Source organism: Melanotaenia boesemani, chromosome 4 (genome assembly GCF_017639745.1).
Source record: "Melanotaenia boesemani isolate fMelBoe1 chromosome 4, fMelBoe1.pri, whole genome shotgun sequence".
NCBI classification, from domain to species: domain Eukaryota; kingdom Metazoa; phylum Chordata; class Actinopteri; order Atheriniformes; family Melanotaeniidae; genus Melanotaenia; species Melanotaenia boesemani.
The window spans coordinates 24827475-24854269 of record NC_055685.1 but is presented as its reverse complement, the minus strand read 5'-3'; the positions used below and the strand labels follow the sequence as shown (position 1 = coordinate 24854269).

The window sequence follows — 26795 nt, the reverse complement described above, 5'->3', positions numbered from 1 at the left end:
TACCATCATCAAGGATGTAATGCTGCTGTGCTCTACTTAACTGCTGATGGGCAGAAACCTTTTATTCACCTTTTATTTTATTCGCCCTTCTTCATCACACACACACACACACACACACACACACACACACACACAAAATGTCATACAAGAAAATAGCAGATCTATAAGTTAAACATATAGCAACACATCGAGAGCTTGTTGTTTGGTTATTTTCATTAATAATTACTGAATTAAAATCAATGGTTTTAGACTTAGAAGGTTTCCCAACAAACAGCAAATACTTTCTACTACTTAGGGTTATGCAATGCACAGATAAAGTGCTAACTGTGGAATCAATTACTCCAAAAAAGCAAAGAGCAACAACATCCTTACTTCGGTAACTGTGGCTTTATTTCCGAGAATTTTCTGAAGTGCAATACTCCACCCTGAACATACACATGCCCAAAATATGAGCAATGGATGAGGAACACATGCTCAACTTGACCTAGTGTGCCAATGAAATTATGATGGATTATAGTTAAAATATGTCCATATATCGTTTCGTCGCTTCCGACCGCCAAACCGCTTTGTCGATGCTGCCGCCATGATTCATCTATGAATGAATGAACTGCAGAAATGTCATGCATTTTTAATGTTGGACAATCAGCCTACGAACATTTTCGTCTCGTCTCGTCACCGAAATCTCACAAACATCTTGTCATGTTTTCGTCATCAAAGAGCCATTTTTAGCTCGTCACTGTCTCGTCATTGTCAAGAAAAAAAGGTTTGTCAACAAAATAAATTTGTCATCTCTGACGAAAACAACATTGTGGCAAAGATATTAACATTTTATGCTTCCAGCACATTTTCAATGAGACATTGTATTCTAATATTTCTGTCTGATATCACAGTATTACTGTTGGCTATATGTAGTGTTATTATGCTGTAGGAAAAAATAAGACAGGCATTTATTTTATAACATGCATTTATTTTCCATAACTACGCAGTGAAAAAAATCTGTAAACATTAAAAATATGATGTTGGCATGGTTGACATGGTTGATTTATTCTGAAAACACATTTTCACTTGTACACATTAATAAACAAATAAAATGTGGCCTGTGATGTGGATAAAGTCCTGTGGCCTGACCCAGTACGGAGAAAAGATGACTAGCTGAGTAGCTATTGCCCTTTTCATCATTTGTACTTTATTTTTACGTAGGCTTACTGTATACAAGTGCTAAATGCACAGCTTCTTTTAGCTGGTATGACGTGTCTGCTCTTCTGGTTTTTGATCTTTAAGCCCTGTTACACATTGATCATCATGAATGAGTTTAGAAATGGATTTCTAATGGCAGTCTCAAACTTACCACCGTTTCTTTCTAACATTCTGGCTTACCTGAAAAGCACAGTAGAAAGCAAAACATTTTTGTTCCTTGTGCTGGATCCAGCCTGTGTTTCCTGGAGCAGCAGTGGATCAGACTCACCTGTTGGCTCTTCCTTTCCGCCGGTCAGAAAGGAGGAGCTTCTGAATGATTTCTTTTTTTTTTTTTTTTTCATTTCACGAGTTTGAATTGATGTTTCTGATGGAGACATGGCTTCGAGCTGGTGAGTTCACCCCTTTTTCAGAGCGTCATTCTCCTGACTGTGGATTATTCAGCACCCCTCGAACTACAGGTAAAAGTGGAGGAGAACTTGTTTTTTGTGTCAACAGCTGCCAATTAGTTGTTTTTCCAGCTTTAATGTTTAGAGTATGAGATTAAATTTCAGTCCCCGCCCCTGTCAGGATTAACTGCAGTCAAGTCAGCTGCTTCTCATGTATCTGTGGTCAAACCTCAAACCTGTATTTCAAGCTTGCACTTACTCTGAATTTATGGTGAAAGCAACCGTCACCAACAATTACTTCTGGATTTTATCAAACTCTGAAGCGCAAAAAAATCAAATTCATCCAAGTAGTCTAGAAACCCTGCACTGCTGGACTAAGTACTTCTTACACAAATGTAGCAGATTCCAGCATCTTCAAAATAAAGACTGGAACTTTTGTTTAATCGTGACTGAATTAAACATTTTTGAGGATTTTCTCTCCTTACAGACTAACAGTTTCACTCCCAAAGTGGGGGTCTGACTCAAATTTATGACTTGGTTTCCAGCTCCACAGGTCAACAAAGGTTGACTCTCTCCAACATGGACTGGGGAGGACTTCATCAAGTTATTTACGAGACCTGGGAAATTTCTGAACTTTAATCTTCTGCAACATAAATTTGCTTTTTAATTAACAACCAAAGGATCCCAGATGCAACTCTTCATCCCAATGTCCACTTTTGAAACTGTCTCTTTCTTAACTGGTGTTTCTCTTTCACTGATAAAGAAACCCCCCTTTCCAGGACATCTGGACACACCGAGAAAAGTTTATCTTAACATTCCAGAGGGTAATAAAGTGTCTTAATGTTTCTCTGTGTCCCAGCACAGAGAAGGCGAAGACTTTGATGAAGAGTAAAAGATTATATGCTACTAGTTTAAATTGTTAACTTAAATAGATACATATATACATATGTGTTTTATCTTGGTACCATGCGCATGCATATAATCATTATTATTTTGTACAAGGTTTAATCAACAAGCTTGATTAATTGGTGACCTGAAACTTTATTACTGTGTTTGTGTGAGATATGACCTTCTTCCTATTATTATCGTCTTTGCAATAATTCACTGGATTTTAACGATGTTTCATTTAAGGCTTCAATAACTTGGATATATAGATATATTCACAAAATGTTTAATTTGATAACTCTTTACAAAATGATCAGACCAGCCCACAAGACTGTTACTGGTCAAGATAATGGTCCCACATCCTTTCATGGGGTGGGTCTTCAAACTAACACTTTTTGAACCCAGAACAAAGATTTTAGTTTGGTTCTTCCTCTTTTGTGCTCTCTTCCTTAAGTTGACTTCAAGTTCTCTTCAACTCCTCTCCGGACATGGCTCTTTTCCAGAGTTAGGACACTTTGTCTGAACGCAAGAGAGAGAAAGAGAGAGATGCTGCCGGAGAATTAAGTTTGCAGTGATGTGAAGCACATCACTTCAGATCCCAAGTTTGTGCCTGCATTCAAGATGCACGATCAATTTTGTTCCTTTTTGGACTGATTAACTCTGTTTAGTTCATTCCTTTTTCAGCTAATACTTCGCTTTTCTTTAGTTGTGTTTTTATCTTTTGGGCTTTTAATGTTGAGCCTAGATTTTGATCTTTAATTTGGATAACTGGTTAACGCAGGCTGACCAAAGCTTCAGAACCAGTGCTACAGAGTTTCTTTTTGGACTGACCTAAAGCTGGACATTTTCATCTTTTGCCATATCACCGCAAGTCATCCTCTGTCCATCATCGTCATGTATTCTGACACATTGAAATAAGATTCTGGTTTGAACTCCATATTCTGCTTTTTACAATGTTTGATTCATTTTCCCATGCGAAGTCCTTTGTAAATATTTCCTTTTCATTTATGCATGATTAGTTTAGTAATAAATATTTCATATTTATCCTAAACTGGTCTGGTTATTGTGAACTCCTCCTTTGAACCATGTTATGGGTCCCTTCGAATTAAGAATTCACATTAGTAGCGTCCTGAGACTGATTAGTTGATAACTGATTGATTTGAATAGCTTGAATTAATTAATTTATCAAATTAATTAATTTAGTACTCATGTAAACATTAAAAATATGATGTTAACAGCTGGCATGGTTGACTGTCAACATTTATTCTGAAAAACATGTTTTCACTTTCTAAAAGAAAAAACACCAATTCTATAAAACAGTTTTACAGATTTATTAACCACAAAAGCACTAAAAGTGTATTTATGTGAATAAAATTACTTTGAGAAACATAAATATGATTATCGCCAGTATGTAATATGAATAAGACTAACAAAGCAGGATAAAATACTGTGTGCCATAGAATACCAGCCCATCCCTGGTATGCTTCCTGTTCCCAGTATCAGCTTGCAGGCTATATAAAGCACTCACCTGCCTGCAGAGGATTTTCATTCGAGGTACAAACAACTGAAGACAGTCAAGATGGTAAGGTGTTTCATTAATTGGGTATTTATTTTCCAGATATGTGTATTTTATTATTATTATTATTAATTGTATAATACTAAAGTCTTAAGAGGACTAATTCTCTAATAGCAAAATTGCACCAGCAGGTGCTGCTCGCTGTCTGTTTGGTCTGTTTCTGGCTTTTGTACTGTTTATTAATGTAAACATTAATAAACAAATAAAATGTGGCCTGTGATGTGGATCACGTCCTGTGGCCTGACCCAGTACGGAGAAATAATGCTGAGTTGCTTATGCACTTCTCATCATTTGTACTTTATTTTTACGTAGGAAGGCTTACTAGTAGTATACAAGTACTAAATGCAGGTTATTTGTTTTGCAAATGTACTTTTTTTTAAGCTGGCATGACGTGTCTGCTCTTCTGGTTTATGATCATTAAGCCCTGTTACACATTGATCATAATCATGAATGAGTTTAGAAATGGATTTATAATGGCAGAGTCTCAAACTTACCACCGTTCCTTTCTAACATTCCGGCCTACCTGCGACACACACACCAAGAACCAAAACATTTTTGTTTCTTGTGCTGGATCCAGCCTGTGTTTCCTGGAGCAGCAGTGGACCAGGCTCACCTGTTCCGCCAGTTGGAAAGGAGAAACCAGCCGCTTCTGGCGTATCTGTGGTCAAACCTCAAACCTGTATTTCAAGTGTGCATTTACTCCGAATTTATGGTGAAAGCAACCGTCACCAACAATTACGTCCGGATTTCTAAAGAAAAGATTTCTTTTTCCCTCTGTGTCTGTTTGTCTTCCAGTCACTTTCAGATAGCAATAACACGCAATTCTGTCTGATATTAAAAAAATAAAAATAAAAAAACAAAACCAATTTATTCCATAAGTGGCTCAACATGTCTTACTGGACGTTGTTTCACTTGCACAAATATTATCAACTACTTTTACTGTGTAGTTTTTCAATAATTCAACGTCAAAATCTCTTGTAGATAACAATAAACATTTTTGTCTCAATGTAAAATGCAATAAAAACTGTTTCTTCAAAAAATAGTTTACAAAACATGTTCTGCTGGATTTAGTATCTGTTATGATAGAAGTTTGACTGTCCCAAGTGGTGACAGTAATTCATTGTCAAAGTCCTTTACAGATAGCAAAATTAAGTATTTTTCATCAAACTCTGAAGTGCAATAAAATCATATTCATCCAAGTAGTCCAGAAAGCCGGCAATGTTGGATCAAGTACTTCATATACTTCTTACAGATAGCAAAAAAAGTATTTTCTTCTAACTTTGCACTGATATAAAATCAGTTTCTTCCATAAGTAGTTTTTCAAACCTATACTGCTCTAGTAAGTACATCGTCAACTACTTGCACAAATACTATGAAGTGCATTTACTGTGTAGTTTTCCAGTAATTTAATAGTAAAATCCCTCATGGATAGCACTCATGACATGCCTTGAGGCTCACACTAGTGCCAACTTAACTCCACCAGCCCAGTGCCTTCAGCACTCAAACAACTCTGTGTGTAATTCAGATGTTATGAATTAACTCCATATGTCAAGCCAAAAAAAAAAAAAAAAAGTATTTATTTTGAGTTAGTCACGATGATTAGGTGATTAATATAAAATAAGGTTGGCATCTTGCATCTGCATAACAGTAAAGCCATATGAATTCAATTGTTCAGACAGGGAGACAGGGAGAAACTGGAAAAAGAAAGTAAAAAAGACATAGCAGTGTTTTCATAGGCCTATGTCAGTAAATTTATCTACATTTCCACAGAAGTTATGTTTTATAGTTATTTTATTTTTAGTTTGTTTTACTCATGATCATATATTCTATCTAAGTACACAAAGCTTTTTAGGACTCAGGAGAAAGAATGGTTTGGGGGATTTTTAAAAAAAAAACTGGCACAATAAACATTTTTACCCCTCAGCCACACATTTACAGGTTAAAATGAGCAGAGTTTGGCAGAGGCGACCACAAATGACAATTCCTGTCGTCTTTCAAAACATATTTCATATTTGTCACCGCAGCATTTGGAACTGATGATGGCTCATCGCCAAGGTTATGTATATTTTTCACTATCACATATGGTAGCTAAAAAGAACACTTTACTAAAATTCACCTTGTAATTTATGGTTTCTGTCATTTGAAATGTAGCTCAATAGGCTGTAGCTATATTGACTGTGTGTGTGTGTGTGTGTGTGTGTGTGTGTGTGTGTGTATATATGTAGGAGTCATTTTAAGCGCTTGTATTTTGTTTGGGCTCTAGGTGGCAGCATTGTGTAGCCTATGTCACTGCTTATTTAAGTGGGAACCTTTCTGCAGGTGACAGGTGTTGCTGGTGGGAAGGTGAACACAGTTTTTGACCATTCATTCCCCCAATCCCAAACCGAAAACTTGAGCACTCGCCCTGAGCCCCTGATGACTAAATGACATCACCTGCGTGAGGAGTCGAGGGTGACAGGCCACAAGGGCTCGAAATGCTTTAAATAGGATTGGGACAGCACTTTGAGACCTGCACTGCAAGGAGAGAGACGCCATACACACACATATATATATATATATACACACATATATATATATATATACACACACATATATATATATATATATATATATATATATACACAATATATATATAGTATATATAGTAGAGGTCAGGAAGCTCCTGTAAACGCCGCCGTGGGGAAATTAAACGGCGAAAAATATAACGACCCAGCGCCACAATACTGAAGAACATGTTTCACACGTCGGCTTCTCTCGGTAAACTCCGTGTTTCACGTGACATCGCAGTGATTTATGGGTAATTCCTTAGCGAAAGTTGGCATCGATGCTGACTTATGGAAAGGGGGCAGAAACGGCTCAAAAATGTCCGCCATCATCCCTTGATCACTCACACAATTCCAATTGGAATACCACTGAACCCTCGAGCCCCTCGCGAGAGCGCGCCCGTGAGTGCAGGAGTGCTCAAGTGTTCCATTTGGGATTCGACCATTGATTGTTCACTCAATTCTTACACCTAATGTTGCACAGAAAATGAAACACGTTGCTGTATGGATAAGCTACACTCGTGCATTGGGAAAGAGCAGCGAGCCCCGCAATTTGTGGACTTATTGAGCACTTTTAGTAATAAAAGAACAAAACAAACAAAAAATGGCTTGGACTTGGATTTTGTGCATGAGTACAAATGCGACGACGACGCATCAGGAAAGTTCCTATTAGCAATACTCCAGGCGCTTTAAGCAATAGGCTTAACACCTTTTCAATATATATTTACAATATAAATAAATAATATTTTAATAACAGAAATGAGTGTCATTGCTATCTGAAACAGCCTGCAAGACAAGACAGACACAGAGAGATGCCTTATTTTAAAATCTGGAAACAGTCATGGTGGCATTAGCTTTAAGATTACCAAGGCTTTAGGGTTGTCCCTCTGTGCTGTAGGTCCCTCAGTAGTTGGTTTTGTTAATGCTTCTCTTCTCTGGGTTGTGTTCCAGCTACTTTTTGTTTTGTTCTGTTTTTTATAACGTTCTTCTGAACTTCTGTATATAAAGTCTATATGGCTTTTTTTTTTTTGTAGAGTTAAGGTTGTGGTCCCTGTCTGCACACATCCACTGTAGCAGAAAGTTCCACTCTGACCATCTTTTTATTTTATATGTATGATGATCACATGTCAGTGAGCAAATGGAGTATCTTCCTGTTTCAGTCATTTTACATCAGTACATTGTTTTATCCTGGTTGATCAGCTAAGATAAGAACAGCGCCTATCTTCACTCCTTTCATTACAAGCTGTATTCACATGTGGCTCCCAAATGGTCCCGCTGATATCTCCCAAACTTATTATCTGACAAAAATCATATCTGTGTACCTTATCTCTAAAACCATAGGTTGCCTTTTAATGTTAGAAGATAAAAATTAGCTGTCACTTTGAGGCCTGTATCTTACTCATTGTTTTTACCTCTTCCCAAGGAGAGAATAGACAATACCTCTGGAAACTTTGAACACCACTTAAAATATGTCAATAATTTCCAAAGTCTGTCATGTTCTTTCACAGAAAATTTATGAATTGGGATTCAAGGAGGGGCAGGAGTTGAAGATCTCCATCAAGCTCAGTGATGACTGCACTACGTAAGTCCACCTCAGTCTACAGATGAAGTCTAAAGATGAACTAGCATGATGTTAAACTGGTTAATGTTTCAACCATCTCTTCTTTTTTTCTGACCTCTCTTCCTGCCCCTGCTGCAGCTTTGCTGTCAACATTGGCCTTGATTCTGACAACATCGCGTTGCACTTCAACCCTCGCTTTGACTACTTAGGATACACCAACACCATTGTGTGCAACTCCTTGTCCGGGGAATCCTGGGGTGAGGAGCAACATGAGGAAAAATTTCCCTTCTCATGTGGGGAGGAATGCAAGGTGTGTTACATTACAGTAATTTAGCAGACGCTTTAATCCAAAGCGACTTACAAAGGTCAGGCAGTAGCGTCAAGGGTCTGAACTCTGGTCTGGTCAAGGGAGACGGATGCTCTCCCAACTGAGCTATCCAGCCTATTAGAGCGGTACAGGGATAGAGTCAAGCAGCTGTCTAATATCTGATGCCTGTGCCAAAAAACATATGCTGCATTTAAAGGAACTGTTTTTTTAATCTGATGACAGTTCATTCAAAGCTTAAATTACTTTATCTGAAATAATATTTGCAGGACATCCTTGGCAATGTAGTGTATTTATTGTAGCCATTTGGATCGTTGCACAATATCTTTTCCTATATGGATATTATTAACTTAATTGCTCCTGAGACAGATAAAGTCTTAACCTGAAGTACCTGAAAGTTTTTTTTTTTTTTTTTTTTTTTGAGTAACAGCCAGAAATGAATCAAGTAAACTGTTTCTGTCCTCTTTTTCGATCTCTCAGTTGAACTTCAGCTTCAGCAATGAGATGTTTAACATCACACTTCCTGATGGAAGCATGATGAACTTCCCCAATCGTCCGGGAGAGCTTAAGTTTGAATACTTAAACATCTATGGTGCAGAGGTCAAAGGACTCGAGATGGTGTAGGAGCTGGCCTAATTTGGCCAGAAATGGGTCCACTTTGTGCTTGTTGCTGAAATGGTCTGTTTTACATTACTGAGCCCAGGCTTTATAATTCATCTTTTGTCTTACTGAAAAATATAACTAGAAGTGTAAACTGAGAGGTTGCTGATGTTGTAATAAGAATAAACGGCCTGAAGATGGAGCCACACTTCTTATTTCACTGTGCAAGTTTAATGTGTATCTTCATAAACGCTTTTTTCTGTTTTCTTGTTCCACAAAAACTGTGACTTTCATCATAATAAATCTAAGTTCATTATAACCTAACCCTACTGTCCTACCTTTTTTCTGATATGTTTCAGAACTGAATTACAAGAATAGATTACTATTAATAAAATTAAATTACTTTGGGAGACAAAACACATATTCAGTCTCTGGTATTTTGCATCAACAGTGCAAAATGCATTGTTCTAACCACCCATACAACAATTTCTTCATTTATTGCTTTACATTTCTACCTGGTAAATGGTAAATAAATCAAAGCATAACTATGCTCTGCTGAATAAGGTCTTAAAACTAGCTGCAATTTACTGCGAGGCCCACCTTGCTACCAGTGACATGCGGTGAAGTTTATGGTTGGTGAGGCACTGATTTTCAATTGTAAGAACTGAAAGGCCTTCAAAATCCTCGCATTTTGCCTCTGATTGTCTCTGAAGGTGCAGACTGTGGATCAACACTTTTGGTAAACTAATTTCACGGTCCTTATTTTCCACAGTTCTTAACTCCACAGCGTCCACTCTTGTTTTCAACTCTCCGATGTCTTCTCTTAATTTGTTTATTTCCTTCTTCAATGCCCCAAAGTTCCCAACATATTCCGTGAAGAATTCTTTGATTTCTCTCAATATTTCAGAAAGACAGCTTCCACACTCTCACCTGGTTGATTGTCCCTAGATGAAATGTTTGTTTTTTTAAACTATAAGTAGAAAAATCCTTCAGCTGGTTGGCCGATGTATTGTTTTCCAGTATTTGTTCTATATTTAATATTTGTTTGTAGCACAGACTCTCTGCCGTCTTGGGTTCTGATCATGTACCACAGGCAATGCAGTCATTTCAAATTCTGGTGCATCATATGGGAAAGGGACTGTGTACATCTTTATATATATATATAGTGTGTGTGTGTGTGTGTGTGTATATATATATACACACACACACACACACACGAGATCACTTCCGGTGCTACCCGTAATGCATTTCAAAGCGTCTTGCATTAGTGAAAGAAAATGGACATAGGAAAAAAATACATAAATGTAGAAAAAATAAATAAATGTGAAAATAAAAACCAAGTGTAAAATTTATAAATTCCTGTGGAAATAAATAAAAATATGGGAATAAAAATAAAGTTAGCAAAATAAAACAGATAAATAAACCGATAAATATATGATATAATATAATAATAAAAATTTTTTAAAAATTACACATATTTAACTATTTATTTCCTCATTTATTTATTTATTTTTGATTATGACAGTTTTGGCGCTTCATAATCATAGTCTCAGCGGTGGCTTTTTGAAGAAGCCAGCCACCATGCACATGTTGCAGTTTTGGGTGTTGATCAAGAAGAACCTTGGTTATCTGAAAATAAACACACCTGACTTGATTTCAGTTGTGTATGATACCACATTCTATGAACATATTACTGACACAGTGAAATGTGATTTAAATTTTCTGGTCGTCATTACTGAATGAGTTTTAAGTTTTTTAAAAATTTCCTGGTTTTGTAAAATTCTAAAGTTTTCATGGAAGGTGGTTCGAATCCAAAACATTCTGTTAAAACTATGGTAAGAAAAAAATGGGAACCTTAAAAATACATAAACTTGGACAACATGTTTATGTATTATAAAAATTGCTTCACCTCTGCATGATCAGCATCATCTACAAGAGTGACAGTTCTCCTCATTAATCCAGCTTGCAAGAGCACAGTTTCATCTTTTAGAGTTCTGGTTGAATTTTCTGGTAATAGGCAGAACTAGAGTTCTAGCAAACGTGAACACAGTGGTCTTGGTGGTTCAAGTGCCTTTCTTTCAAAACATGCCCAGTTTCCAGTAAATATTGCAGGAAAAGACCTTAAAACAGAAAGATGACATATAAGGACAAAAGAAAGATAAATAAATGTGGCTAAATTCTAAATTTTTCCTCTTTTTAAGTATATATAAGAACAAATTAGAGGGGAGGAGGGTTACACTACCAGTCAAATGTTTGGGCACATTTTCCGATTACAATTAATAAGAAATTGTATCCGAACGTTTTACAGGAAATCTATGACTATTGCTCACTTAAAGAGTTCATCCATAAAATCTTGGAATAGGGCTTTCAGGTCCCCCATCTTTACGTTTGCATCTCCTGCTATGTTTTGTCTAGCAGCTGACTGGCACCAGAGGTACCAGGACTAATAGCCTGAGTTTCCATGGACCGACTTGCTCCTGGCGAACTGCTTGGTCATTGGTCTTCTAATACAGCTGAGAATATTTCTCACAATAGTTTAAATATTTGCTTTCTGCTGATCCTAACAAGACATGAAATAAATTTTTAAGGGTCTATAATAACCTTAAATGTAATAACGAATTTCTCCACACTTAGAATGAAATGAAATGAATGAAAAATGAATGAAAAATACTTTATTAATCCCAAAGGGAAATTCAATATTGTAGTAGTAGTAGTAATTTTTTTTTTTTTTTTTTTTTTTTTAAAAAACAATCACATTAATTAATTAAGGGCTTTGTTCTTCAGCCTGATAGCTGCTGGAAGGAAGGATCTTCTGTATCTCTCTGTCTTGCATCGGACTTGAACAAGCCTCCCACTGAACACACTCTGTTGTTTCGTCACGGCGTTGTGTAGAGGGTGTGAAGGATCTTCCATTATCTTCGTCAGCTTGTACAGAATTCTTTTTTTGATGATCAACTCCAGCGGCTCCAGAGTTACTCCAAGCACAGAACCAGCTTTCTTGATCAGTTTGTTAATTCTTTTCATGTCTCTGGTTCTGATGCCGCTGCCCCAGCAGATTGCTGCAAAGCTGATTGCACTTTCAACAACAGACCTGTAGAACATTTGCAACATTTTGGTGCAGACGTTAAAAGATCTCAGCTTCCTTAAGAAGTAGAGTCTGCTCTGACCTTTCTTGTAAATGTACTCAGTGTTGCTTTTCCACTCAAGTCTGTTGTCCAGCTGAACTCCAAGGTACTTGTATTCCTCCACCACCTCCACCTCCTCTCCCATGATGGAAACACTTCTATGTGTGTTCTTGTTCCTCCTGAAGTCAACAATCATCTCCTTTGTTTTCTTGGTATTCAAGATGAGATGATTGTCACCGCACCATTTCACAAACTGACCGACCAGTTCTCTGTACTCTGCTTCTTGTCCATCACTGATACACCCAACAACTGCTGAGTCATCAGAGTATTTCTGCAGATGACAGAACTCAGAGTTGTACTGGAAGTCTGAGGTGTACAGCGTGAATAGAAATGGTGAAAGTACAGTCCCTTGTGGTGTTCCAGTGCTGCTGACCACCATCTCAGACACACAACCTTTCAGTCTCACAAACTGTGGTCTGTTTGTGAGGTAGTCGTAAATCCAGGTGGTTGTGGAGGGATCCACCTGGAATTTCTGCAGCTTCTCACACAGCAGAGCAGGCTGAATCGTATTAAAAGCACTTGAGAAATCAAAGAACATGACCCTCAAAGTGCTGCCTGACTGGTCCAGATGAGAGTGGGCTCTCTGAAGCAGGTATATGATGGCATCTTCAACCCCAAGCCCATTACGGTATGCAAACTGTAATGGGTCCTGAAAGGTGTTCACCTGCTTGCTGAGGTGAGCCAGTAAGAGTCTCTCCAGGACTTTCATGACGTGAGATGTCAGGGCGACTGGTCTGTAGTCTTTTGGTTCAGCTGGTTGTGGTTTTTTAGGCACTGGAACAAGGCAGGATGTTTTCCACAGCACCGGGATTCTTCTCTGACTCAGGCTGGTGTTGAACAGGTGCTGGAGAATCGGACATAGCTGTTTTGAGCAGGTCTTGAGAACTCTGGGACTGACACCATCTGGACCTGCAGCCTTGTTCTGGTTCAGTTTCACCAGTTGTTGCATGACTTGGTTACAGGAGACAGACAGAGTGGAGGTGGAGGCAGAGGAGGTTTCAGGAAGTCCTGATGTGGAGGGAGATGAGGTTGTGTCCAGGTCCTTGACTGAGCTGCAGGGTGACAGAGTGGAGGTGTGACAGGAAAGCTGTGGGCTCATGGAGGGTGTGTGGCTAGTTGGGGTTGAAGCAGGAGGTGAGCTAAACCTATTGAAGAACATGTTCAGTTCATTCGCTCTGTCCAGACCTCCATCGGTCTGATCCTCCTTTATCCCGAAGCCAGTGATCTTCTTCATTCCTGACCACACATCCCTCACATTGTTTTTCTGAAGCTTACTTTCCAACTTCTTCCTGTAGTCCTCCTTGCACTTCTTCATTTGTGTTTTAAGTTGTTTTTGTGTGGACTTCAATAACTCCCTGTCTCCATCCCTAAAAGCTTTCTTTTTGATGTTCAGCAGCTTTTTCAGGTCACTGGTGATCCAGGGTTTGTTATTGGGGAAGCACCTCACTGTTCTTGTTGGAATGGTGCTGTCCACACAGAAGTTAATATAATCTGTCACACACTCAGTCAAGGCGTTGATGTCATCTCCATGAGGTTCACATAGGACGTTCCAGTCTGTAGCCTCGAAGCATCCTCTCAGAGCATCTTCAGCTTCATTAGACCAGGTTCTAATAGCCTTTCTAATGACTGGTTGTTGCTGAACGATGGGCTTGTAGGAGGAGGAGAGAAGAACTAGGTTATGGTCTGATCTTCCTAAAGGTGGCAGGGCAAAGGAGCTGTATGCATTTTTAATATTTGCATAAAATAAGTCCAACGTTTTGTTTTCTCTGGTGGAGCAGCTGACAAACTGTTGGAAAGTTGGTAGAGTTGCAGAGAGGGAGATGTTGTTAAAATCTCCAGAGATCGCCACAAATGCATTTGGATGTTGTGTTTGAAGCCTGGCCACTACAGAGTTAATGACATCACAGGCTGCGTCTGGAGCGGTACCAGGTAATATATATACCGCTACCAGAATAACGCATGTGAACTCTCTGGGTAAATAATACGGGCGGAGACTCACAGCTAGCAGTTCAATGTCTCTTGTGCAGATCTTCTCTTTAACAGTGACATGTTCAGGATGACACCAGCGCTGGTTTACCAGCACCGCAATTCCACCTCCCTTCAACTTCCCGCTGAGTTGTTTATTGCGGTCTGCACGGACCGTCCTGAAGCCGTGTACAGACGCATTACAGTCTGGGATGTGTTCATGCAGCCATGTCTCGGTGAAGCACATAATACTGCACTCTCTGTATTCTTTAAGAGACCTGGTTAGCACCTGAAGTTCATCAATTTTGTTAGCTAGCGATCTCACGTTTCCCATAACAACCGTTGGAAGAAACGGTTTGAATCGCCACCGTTTTTCTTTCTGCCTCGCTCCTGCCCTGCATCCTCTTCTCTTTCTTTTCAACTCCGTTGGGATTTGAAGTGTTGTTTCACTGATAATCTTGAGTTTGGAGAGTTTTATCAGTTGATCCCGATGGTAAACAAGTCTCGTTGCCATGGAGACTCACAATAACAAGTCTTGCAAAAACAGAAAAATATTCAGAAAAATCTCCCGTATAGCACAGCCTCTGACCAGCGTGAAAAATCAACCCGAACAGACACAGATTGACAGCTGATGTCTTAAAAAAGACGGCTATATTGCAAAAAATCACAAGTTAAAAACAGAGCTACTACAATTGCTGCTGCCACCTAGCGGCGCATTCTAGAACCTTAGCAATGCAACATTAATGTTGTAGGTAAACGTGTCAGTCTAAATTACACTGTTTGCAAGCAGTTTTCTGCATGAGTCAATCTGCACAACCTTATGAATCACAAGTTTTGCAAATGTTATTTCAGTAGGTTTGCTTCAGAAGTGTACAAATGACCACACAAGCAACAGGGTCTATTACAGGTTTACTATAACATTTATTTGTATTGGGATGGTTTTTCACTGGTGCAGTGCATTAAAATACAATGTAAAATCTATATTCTGTGCCATTTTTTTTTTCTTTTTTTTTGTCATAACTTAACTATATTGTGTAATATTGTATAGGTGTAAAACTTGAATTTGCCCATTACCATGCAGGGCTAGTCTTTGGTTATTTCTAATTTAGAACTGTATGGATTTCTGGTGACTGCTAATGTATCCACTGTTGCCAACTCCTCAGTAGGGAAAGTAGCTATTGGCTGTCCTAAAAGTAGCTAGAAGTCGTTAAATGACGTAATCACCTAATTTGCATACAATTTGCATGTAATGTAATGGCCATTGTAGGAGAAAGGAGAGATAAAAGGTGAGTCAAAAACACCCTAAATATGTTATATATGTTACAAATAAACTCTTTTCTGTTGATTCTTGGTTTGTTTTTTTGTTTTGTGTTTTGTATTTTTGCCATTGAAATAGGCCATTACTTTTGATAACCTTTGGCCTTCAATTACATAAATCAGTTTTGTACTTTGTTGTTATTTCAAATTTAACCAAAGGACTGTTATGTTGCGTGGAATTGCTAGCTCTATGCCCAACCCTCCTCCTTTACCTGGGCAAAGTCCTAAAGTGTGTTTTTTTTTTTAGTTTAGTTTTTTTTTTTTTTTCTTTAGTTTTCTTACTTTTAGTTTAGTTTCTAACCTTATGCTCCACTTAGAAGCCTACAACCTACAGCCTACAACAACCAAGTACTGAATAAGCTGTGTGCACTTATGCCCAAGATGATATTGTGTGATGAAATCGCTATCTTCTATTTAAACAAAATGACTTACAAAAAAATCTCTAAAAAAACAAAAAAGCAAAAGAAACACTGCCTCTAGCACGACGTGACAGCACCTGGGTCCAACTGGACTCACAGCAGTCTGACTACCACTTAATTATGACGTCCCATCTTGTCTGAATTCTTGCTTGTGTTCTTACTCTCAAATGTAAGTCACTTTGGATAAAAGTGTCTGCTAAATGACTGTAGACTAGAATAGAATACATCGAGTCACAGTAAAACATAAACATTTTTTGTCAGAAATATAACATTTTTAACTATTTTTTAGATAAACAGTTTATTAACATTAACAGTCTAAATGAACCAAACAGAAACAGGAATGACAGTCAGTGGCAATGTGAGAAAATGAAGGTAACTGGTCTGGCCGTAATTCAGGCTCATTGTCTTTTTTTTGTTTTTTATTTTTATTTTTTTGTTTCTTTGTTTTTGTTTCTTTTTTTTTCCAGACCCCCCTGCACACACACATGCTGTGCTGGCTCACAGAAAGAGTAGGTCATCTGCATTTTGGTTAAGGTTTTCTATGCCTGGTTCAGCAACTGAGGGAGCGGTCTTAAATAAGTAAGCATCTGATCAAAACATCATCAGGCAGCTTGTGCTCATAACAAGCCTCACCAGACAACTTGAGACCATATCGGACATACCGGACAGAGTTAAGGGTCTGCAAGGACATTGAATTTCTAAGTTTGCTTTTTACCACACTTATTTGGTAAAATAATCTCTCAACTTAAGCATTCGAGTGTGGCAAGGACAACACAGACACAGCAGCCATGGCAAGTTCCTGAAAAGGGTTGATATCAACTGCATCCCTGAACTTCCAAATTTCACTCCAGAATCTCAGTGTGTTTTTTCAGCACCCACATCTGCAACCAACCTTTTCAGAAAGTATGGTGCTAAAACACCATTAATCATTTCCGTGGACTTTGTCCTGTGCATTTTGAAGTGAGTAGCAGCAGTGGAGTCTGAGATAGCAGCTTTACATGCTTCCCCAATGTGGTCACATGCCAGCCTGGAACAGTGTTCAGCAATAACTAATGCCATAGTGGCTTCAGCCGTTTTTGCAGAGTCAAACTTTTTATTTGTTAATGGTAGCTTGCTTTGGGTGGAACTGTTGTAAGGCTTTGCCTTTTGAGTATGTTTTTGAGTTATCATGTGTTTATTATATCACCGAGTTTGGCATAGAAATCAGTCTTACAATACAGGCAGTACGCCCGTGTATCATCTCCAATAAACGGCCTCAACCAGCCTTTGAATTCAGGGTTTGATTCTCACTCCTTTCTGTACTTTTGAGTGTACAGTTTAGACTGAGACATGATGAGCTAGCTAGCTAGATGTTTAGCTTAATCAAAAAGTTAAAAGTGTGGTGACATGCTTCAGACGCCTAATAAAAAAACAAACTACACTTAAAAAAAAACTAAAAAATAAAGAAAATATTAACAGAATTATTATTTTATTTTGTATTTTATTTGTTCATTTATTTATTTTTTTTTTTTTGCTGTTCTAAATATTTTTTGGTTGTGTTTTTATCAATTTTTGCCTTTCCCACTACATCCGTCTGCATGGCAGCATCCATTACAACTATATGTACTAGGCTGATTATGCTAATTAGTGACTTCTAGCGACTTTTAGGACAGCCAATAGCTGCTTTTCTTACTGAGGAGTTGGAAACAGTGGCCAAAGGTCAGACCACAGTTTCGTCACCATGTGACACCTGGACTCCTGAGAGCACATTTCTGACTTCCAACAGCAGATTCAGGAAGTTGTAATTGCAAAGTTGAGATTGTAATGCAAAATTAACACTTGCAAAAAAAAAAAATATATATAATGAAGAATGATTACAAGTAATCTATTGAATGATCATTTGTCAGCTGTAATTTTAGTTGTGTAAACATAAATCGATATATGTGTAACTATTTTCCTATGCATTCACTCTAAAAGCACATTTGTGGGAAAATCCTCTGCAGGTGAAAACTGGAATTAGAAGTACAAATTTTATCCACACGGTCTTAGATGGACTATCTTTTTCAAAATTCAAATTCAGTTCACCTTTGTGTGTGAGTTTTCTTTACAGCAGAAAAATTTGATATGCAAGCTTAGATTCTTGTTGTGCAAGTTCTTACATTGTATTCTGGTTTTCACATCAAATCTACAAGTTTGTAGGTTTTGACACATATTTACTTTCATACATGCCCAATATGAAACAACCTATTTAAGAAATGCTCACTAGTTCGTGGCTGGACAAGTCCTTGGCATGTTGGTAGTGAATGCATTTTTAATGATAAATAGTGATTAGAAACATCACTTTGTCAGTAAAACAGCTATGATAATCAAATTAACAACAAGCTAATGTTACCTGTAAAATGACAGACTCACAAAAAGCCACTGAGCTTGTTAAACTTTAGCTGTAATGTAACTACACATAGCCCTTTGAGCTATGGCAAAGATATTAACATTTTAAATTTCCAGCACATTTTCATTGAGACATTGTATTCTAGTATGTCTGCCTGATATCGCAGTATATATTATTGGATATATGCAGTGTGATTGTGCTGTAGGAAAAAATAAGACAGGTTTTAATAAGTAAAAGCATTTTTCTTTAGTTCCATTTGTCACCAGCATTTAAATATTACACAACAACTACCGGTTGACTCATTTGGATTCATGAATACAAGTATTTTATAATATGCATTTATTTTCTATAAACAAGCAGTGGAAAAAGGTAAAACAATAAAAATATGATTTTAACAGCTGGAATGGTTTGTCAGCATTTATTCTGAAAACACATTTTCACTTTCTAAAAGAAAAATCACCAATTCTCAAAAGCACTTTTACAGTTTTACTAGTAACAAAAGCACTCAAAAAGTGTATTTTATGGGAATAATATCAATTGGAAAAAAATATGATTATCAATATCATGTAATATGAATCCGACTAGTAAAGTGGTTTTATTGTAGGGCAGCATACCACTCCCATACCTTTTATGCTTCCTGTTCCCAACGTCACCTTGCAGACTATATAAAGCTCTCACCTGCCTGCAGAGGTTTTTCACCCGAGGAAAAACCCACTGAAGACAGTCAAGATGGTAAGGTGTTTCATTCAATGGTTATTTCTTTATTTTCTGGAAATTATATGTACTTCAGCTGTTTTGTTTTTCTTTTTTGTAATTGTATAATACTAAAGATAGTCTAAGGAGCGTTCATTTTCTGAACATTTTGGATTGAAACTTCAAACATTTAATGCACTTAGAAATTAGAAACACAGCTTTTATAAAAAATACAGCATTGTTTGCCTTAGAAGAGTTTAGAATTGGAACTGTAAATAAACTATATAAAATCTAATATTCCAAAGACAAAAAATAAATAAGCTGAAATTGAAAACATTTTCCTAGATTCACGTGAAGATCTTTTTTATAGTCAGAAACACAGATTTACCAAATATTGGAAAGATTTCCCTTTATTTCTGAAAAGTACCTGGGTTGTATTAACACATTAAAAAGTAATGGCAATAATCATGTTTTTTCTCTCTTTTTTGTATACTTTTGAGGATTTGTTAATAATTACCATAATTTACTGACATAGAACCATTGACTCCATTGTGATGTCATTTAGTAAAGTTTTTTAAACAAAAACAAGTATTAGTAGTTTTTTCTAGTCAGCAAAAGGATTACTAAGTAATAAACTTCGTCAGCACACAATAAAAAGTTTAGCACTTCTATAATGCAAAGTTTTTCAGCTTTAGCTTATGCAACAGTCTCGGGTTTGAAGAAAGGAAATGTTCTGAATCACACATCCCCGCAGAGATCATTAACAAATAACTAACCTGTAATATATTACTGCACCTTGTTTGTTAAGTTAGTAATAAACCTGTGCCAATCTGACATGGGTGTAGTATAGACTGAGGTAACTGTGGGTGTGGTATAGATGTTAAAGGTTATATTTAACTATCTGGTGACGCCGAGCACGTAGATATGAAGGACAGCTGTGAAAGGGATTTATTGGTTTATTAGGTTCATAGAATTTGAGGGTCATTCTTGGTATCCCAGGATGAGTTCATGAAGTGCAAATATTTTAAATCACTCATTGTTTTATTACTGTTTTCTGTCTTTTTTCAGTTTTTTATAACCTCTTCTTAACTTCTGTATATCACATAAGAGCCCGACGCGACATATTTGTTACATACAGTTTCTGAGACCTTTAGCTTCAATTTATGGTATAAACTTTGCTTAAAATCCTGTTGAACACAATCTGATACTTGTCTTCTGTCCCCTAATAGACACCCAGAAGCAGAAAACCATATTATAATATTTTTAATACATCACATGGTAATAAATGATAGACCCCCCCAAAAAAAAGTAATTTTTTTTTTTTGTTACGTTTTGTTAAAGGGCCAAATGAAGACCTCATGTTAAAAAAAAAAAAAAAAAAATTATATAAAATTGCTTGCTTCTTTTTTCGTCTGCACACATCCACTGTAGTAGAAAGTTCCACTCTGACCATCTTTTTAACTTATATGTATAATAATCACATGTCAGTGAGCAAATAGAGTACCTTCCTGTTTCAGTCATTTTACAACCATCAGTACATTGTTTTGTCCTGGTTAATCATCAACAGCTAAGATAAGAACAGCGCCTATCTTCACTCCGTTCATTACAGTCTGTATTCACATGTGGCTCCCAAATGGTCCCGCTGATATCTCCCAAACTTATTATCGGATAGAAAATCTTATCTGTGTACCTTATTTCTAAAAGCGGAGGTTGCCTTTTAATGTTAGAAGATAAAAATTTGAAGTCACTTTGAGGTCTGTCGCCCATCTCACAAAACTTTTCACCTCTTCCCAAGGAGAGAATAGACAATACCTCTGGAAACTGAACACAATTTAAAATATATCAATAATTTCCAAAGTCTTTCTGTCATGTTCTTTCACAGAAAATGAATGACTTGGGATTCAAGGAGGGGCAGGAGTTGAAGATCTCCATCAAGCCCAACCATAGCTGTGATTCGTGAGTCCACCTCAGTCTACAGATGAAGTCTAAACATGAACTAGCATGATGTTAAACTGGTTAATGTTTCAACCATCTCTTCCTTTTTCTTTTTTTTCTGACCTCTCTTCCTGCCCCTGCTGCAGCTTTGTTGTCGACATTGGCCTTGACTCTGACAACATTGCGTTGCACTTCAACCCTCGCTTTGACTACTCAGGAGACAGCAACACCATTGTCTGCAACTCCTTGTCCGGGGGATCCTGGGGTGAGGAGCAACGTGAGGGAAATTTTCCCTTCTCACGTGGGGATGAATGCAAGGTGTGTTGGAGCAGTACAGGCGTAAAGTCGAGCAACTGCCTAATATCTGATGTCTGGGACAAAAAACATATGCTGATTTAAACATTTTGTCCTTGTTTTACCAATAAAGGCTCAGAACTGTTTTTAATGTGATGGCAGTTCACTCAAAGCTTCAATTACTATTTCTGAAAAAAATATTTGCAGGACATCCTTCGCAATGTAATGTATTTATTGTAGCCATTTGGATCATTGTGTAATATCTTTCTCTATATGGATATTATTAACGGGCTTGGAGACCATGCTGGAACACTGCGAGGTCAACAGATAACCATGGTTGGGAATATGGGATCATAAAATGTAATTGCTCCTGAGAGAGATAAAGTCCCAGCCTGATTTCTCTGGAAGATTTCTTTGAGTAACAGCAAGAAATTAAAGATAAACTGTTTCTCTCTTCTTGTGTCTTTCAGGTTTGCATCAATTTCAACAACGAGCAGTTTTACATCAGACTTCCTGATGGAAGGATGATGAACTTCCCCAATCGTCTGGGAGAGTTTAAGTATGAGTACTTTAAAGTCAGCGGTGATGTAGAGTTCAAAGGAGTCAAGATGGCGTAGAAGCTGGCCTAATCTGGCAAGAAATGGGTCCACTTTGTGCTTGTTGCTGAAATGGTCTGTTTTACATTACTGAGCCCAGGTCTGATAGTTCATCTTTTGTCTTACTGAAAAATATAACTAGAAATGTAAACTGACAGGGTGCTGATGTTGTAATAAGAATAAACGGCCTGAAGATGGAGCCACACTTCTTACCTCACTGTGCAAGTTTAATGGGCGTCTTCATAAATGCTGTTTTCTGTCTTTTTGTCACACAGAAACTGTGACTTAAGTCATCATAATAAATCCAAGTCAGTTTTAAAGTTCTAAAGAATACACACTGGCCACATTATAAAAGCCTGCAGAGACAGATTTAAATTTGGAACTGAGTTGTTGATGGTGCATTTTAATGCCTGCAACCTGGTCAAAATATAGCACAATAAGTAGAGAGCAGACAGCTAAGGATGAAAGAGGTTGATGTGAAAAGACATACAATACTCAGCAGAAGTGAGATGAAGCAGTTTTTTTAAAACAATTTGCAGGGGGACTCAAAAGACTCATGTACCGAGGCTGAGGAATGTAGCACGATGCAACCACATTCTCTGCAAGGAGAGGAAATATTCTTTATGAGTTTGTGTATAAGTGCATGTGTGTGTGTTATTAGTGAAGAAAAACCATGTCAGTCATTTCCTTTTAATTTCATTGTCCACATATTCATTTTATCATAGCAATTTTCTACATCTCTGTGGTCTCTGGTGACTTGAGGAAACATTTTTTTAAACATATTGGAATAAGTTTTTCTATTCTTGTTCAAGCTGCTCTCTTAATTTATCAGAAAAATAATCAGAAACAGGTCACACTGACATGAATGTCAGAAGAATACAAATTACACACTAAATATCCATTTGTGGATTGATACGATTTCTCTCATTCCTTAAACTGTGCTCCCACATCGCAAATGTCTCACAAAGATGACATTCATCATGTAAAGAATTACTAATACATAAACACATAATGCAGAAATTTAAAGGAATCAGCTACTCTTACTTATCAGAAATATGAGTATATTCAAATTCCAAGCCAGCTTCAGATTGTTTTATTTAACTTTACACTAACTTAAACGTTCAGCTTCTCTGAGTCCTCACAATTTCCAGTTGGCACAAACGAGAGTTCAAAAACTTTCCAGGACTTCCTAAGTGTTTAAAGAACAATCAGCTATGAAAGTTTGTGAAGGCAATGATAACCACAGTAAGTGCTACAGCATTAAACTCAAGCCCTAACCCTCAGCACTTGAAATTTGGGATGTTGAGTCAAGTTCTTCACATCAAGTGAGGAGCTGAACTCACAAACCACAAACCCTGGAACGAGCCTCCACTATTAAAATGTGAGGATGACTGAAACCCCAATACTTTCACTTAGCCACCAGGGGGCAACTTTCACAATTGGATAAAGAAAATATGGTGGCAAATTTCTTATTTTTTTCCATCATTAAAGAAAAAGAAGAAAAAAAGTCAAATACAGAAAGTATTTCACTAACATGTTTGATGTTTTGTCTTATTAGTTTCCAGTCATATTCACCCATTTCTGACGCAAACAACCTGCAAAACCTGGAGATTCAAAACACAAACCACATAAAAAAAACAAAAAACAAAACAATGTCTAGCTTGTATATACAGTTATACAACAAAGATATTAAAATGGAGTTTGTTACTGTGGGCTTTTGGTTCAGCATACTGATGGCTTACTTTGCCCAACAAACTTTTTTCTTTTTGTAATATTTAATTATATTGATCCAATTCACATTTTTAAAGCATACAAAGAAAAGATTGAATAATATTTTGAACTTATTAATAGAAAAAGTTTAACTGAGCCACAAAGAATTTAAGTTTACCAAACATATTGGCAGAAAAGAGACAAAATATTTACTCTCAAGGTGGTGAGTCAGAAACTCTTTACAGCTTGGTTGTTCACGTTCATCCACTAAAGGTCCTGCATTGGGGTTGTCACAGCTGAACCAGGATCAACTCTGCTTGACCCTGTAGATTGCCCTTTCTGAGCTAAGTAATCTTTATAGTTTCGGGTCAGCAGTGTGTATAGAAATGGATTGATGCAACTGTTCCCATAAGTCAGACATGTGACAAAAAAATTAACATAATTATGAGCAGCTGGAGACAACGTTTTCAGGGAATCTGGAGAGAAAAGTTTGGCAAGCTGCCATCCCCAAAAGGGTAAAAAACAAGCCCAATAAGCAACTACAATGCTTAAGATCATTGATATAACTTTTTGTCTGAGTCCTCTCCGCCGAGCTGAGCGGCTGCTGCCTCCTAAACTAGCCTGTACTGTCCAGTAGCGCCTGGCTAATCCAGCATACAATCCAACTATTATCAGTCCAGGGATTAAAACGCTTGTGAAAAACAGGACTGTGATATAAGCCTTGAAGGCCTCAGGCGTCCACGTAGGGAAGCAAATTCTTTTAACCATCCCTGCTGCAGTGGGTTTGCCCTCCCTGAGCCGGATCATCACCATCATGGGAAGTGTCAGAACGAAAGCTAACACCCAAATAATCCCTGCTGCAAACCGCCTGTTGCGGGACGAGGATCTGTGTGCACTGAAGGGCTTGGCCACGGCACGGTAACGTTCCATGCTCATGGCAACCAAAATGAAGACGCTGGCGTGCATGGTAAGAAGGTCAAGACTCAGCAGGATGCGACAGCCAGCCTCACCAAACAGCCAGTCATGAACAAAGTAGGTGCAGACAACAAAGGGGATGGTGGAAAGGTACAGTAGATCAGCCAGGGCCAGGTTAATGATGTAGACGTACATAGAGCCTGTCCGGCACAAAGCGGCTGAGCGTGTGATGATAAGTGTGTATGTGTTGCCCGCCACGCCCATGGCACACATGACCATCAATGTTGTACCGAGCAGGGAAGTCACCCACAGGCCTCCACTGCTTCCAGCACCACTACCAGCTCCTTGGGAAGGTCCATCTTCAGCCCCTGGGCTCAGTCCTAGTCCCAGCTGGGGAGTGATGGTAGCATTAAGGGTGCAGTTCATTGCAGGTCTGTAGATCAAAGATCAGAGGTCAGACTCTGACCCTGAGGAGCCAGTTTACGCACTTCACACTCTTTGACAGATGCCTCCCAAAAACAAAAAAAGGTTTCAAGTCCGTATAAACATTTCACAGGGTGAAGTGAAGCGGTCGCGGAATGTAAAGGGAGTCAAAAAGGCATTTCTAAAGATGCAACAAAACAATATAAGTGGAAAGCAAAAACGTCTGGAAAGTCTTTTTGATTTGTTAGAGTCCAGTTTAAGCTAATTCAAGAGAAAAGAAAAAAGAACAGTAAGTGTGGGGAACTGCAGCAGATTTAAGTAGAATACTGACATAATTAGTAGCATCAATTCCAAAGTATCTGCAGTTTGCAGAGTGCATTTCCACATAAAATGCTTTCCGAACACATGATCCCAGAATTTTCTCTCTAAAAAACACAAACAAAAAAGCTATGTTTCAATCCATCAACACACCTCAAACATAAAAAATGTTCTCAGTTACATACAGAAACCTCTCTGGTGGTCTCTAAGTTTAGGTGGAGCTGAGTTGAGTCACTGTGGAGCAGTGGGGAGATGAGGTGCCTTTCACATGGACAAACTGCACATGAAGTCCCTGATAAAAAACTCCTGCAGTGCAAAGATGTGCTTAAGGGGAATTCACTGGTAGACATCTCTGGAACAGTATCCACAGCAAGGGGAAAAAAATCCTTCTTTTCTCTTAAACAGTGTTTAGAGTAAATCTAAACAGTCAGTTAAACTGACTTAATTGTGTAAAGCAACAGTAACGCATCCAGTCAGCATGTAACTTGTCTCTGTTGCTATCAAGATCCAGATCCTTTGTTTTCACATCACCCATAAGTCCTTGTAGGTCCGCTTTACTTCTGTGGCATCACTTGGTGGCAGATGAACCCTCAAGTTTCTCCTTGAAGCTTGAATCCAGTTTTGATGAAGCACTGCTGTCTTTGAAGTTTTCTTGGTTGCAGTCCTCTCCTCCTTTCTCACATCTGTCCTCCCTCTTTCTCACCAAGGTGAAAAACTGGCAAGGGCCTATAGATTTATGTGGTATTCCTCTTGGGCCTCAACCTGCTGTCTCTGAGCACCAAGGTGTAGTTTTAGACACCAAGAAATTGCTGGCAGGGGCAGCTGTCTGCAGCTACACAAACACATGTTCGGTAACCAAAAACATAACGTGTACGTCAGCAATGATGGGTTGTTGTTAAATAAATAAGTAAACATAAAATAGCACAGGTGGTAATCTGCTTTTTAAATATTAAAATCTTTTTTTCATCTTATCTGAACCATTTATTGGTTTTGCTTATATGCATATCTGCAGTTATTTGAATAACATGATTATATCAACTACAACCTTTTCAAAAAGTTATTTATTAAACAGTTATTTCATGCTAGTCAATGCACCCTCGTTACACAAAACCCTTGACAACATTTAGAGAAATATTTATTAAACCGTTATTTATGGTTATCAGTAATTTCATATTCTAACTCACCCATGCTCAAACAGTGAAATACCTTTAATGAAAAAGAAAACATGAACACCAAATTTTCTTGGCTAACTAAAAGGAAGTTAAAAAAAACCAAATAACTAAATGTACAATTGTAATGTATTAGTTAGGTGCTGCATGACAAGGTAAATGTGGAAAAAAAAGTGTTAAAAAATGAGTGCAATAAAAGCTTATGCCACATGGGGGTGCTGTTGCACCATAGACTGATCTACAGTTTAAACCTTTTTGTGTCTCAATTTATTTTAAAATGGGTTTTAAGTAATTTTAGGTACATTGTCTTTGACGGAATTGACTAATAATACATTCAGTAAAGTTTCAAATGAGATAACATACTTTATAGGTACTTGATACAAAATAAAACTAAGATATTACTTTGCTTGATGGA

At 37.7% G+C, this 26795-nt stretch overlaps 3 protein-coding genes across 3 annotated transcripts; 2 read left to right on the top strand and 1 right to left on the bottom strand.

The window, feature by feature from the left end:
- The first annotated feature begins 3965 nt into the window (after nt 1-3965).
- Nucleotides 3966-9397, top strand: LOC121638314 (galectin-2-like). Its single transcript, XM_041983020.1, has 4 exons — nt 3966-4050; nt 8096-8169; nt 8287-8458; nt 8954-9397. Exons 1-4 carry the CDS (start codon nt 4048-4050, stop codon nt 9095-9097), a joined length of 393 nt encoding a protein of 130 aa, XP_041838954.1. The 5' UTR covers nt 3966-4047; the 3' UTR covers nt 9098-9397.
- Nucleotides 9398-18978: 9581 nt separating this feature from the next.
- Nucleotides 18979-22124, top strand: LOC121638312 (galectin-1-like). Its single transcript, XM_041983019.1, has 4 exons — nt 18979-19059; nt 20903-20976; nt 21102-21273; nt 21720-22124. The coding sequence occupies exons 1-4, from the start codon at nt 19057-19059 to the stop codon at nt 21864-21866; spliced, it is 396 nt and encodes a 131-aa protein (XP_041838953.1). The 5' UTR covers nt 18979-19056; the 3' UTR covers nt 21867-22124.
- Nucleotides 22125-23822: 1698 nt separating this feature from the next.
- On the bottom strand, nt 23823-24896 carry LOC121638309 (urotensin-2 receptor). The gene has a single exon (XM_041983015.1). It carries the CDS (start codon nt 24894-24896, stop codon nt 23823-23825), a length of 1074 nt encoding a protein of 357 aa, XP_041838949.1.
- Between the last annotated feature and the right edge of the window lie 1899 nt (nt 24897-26795).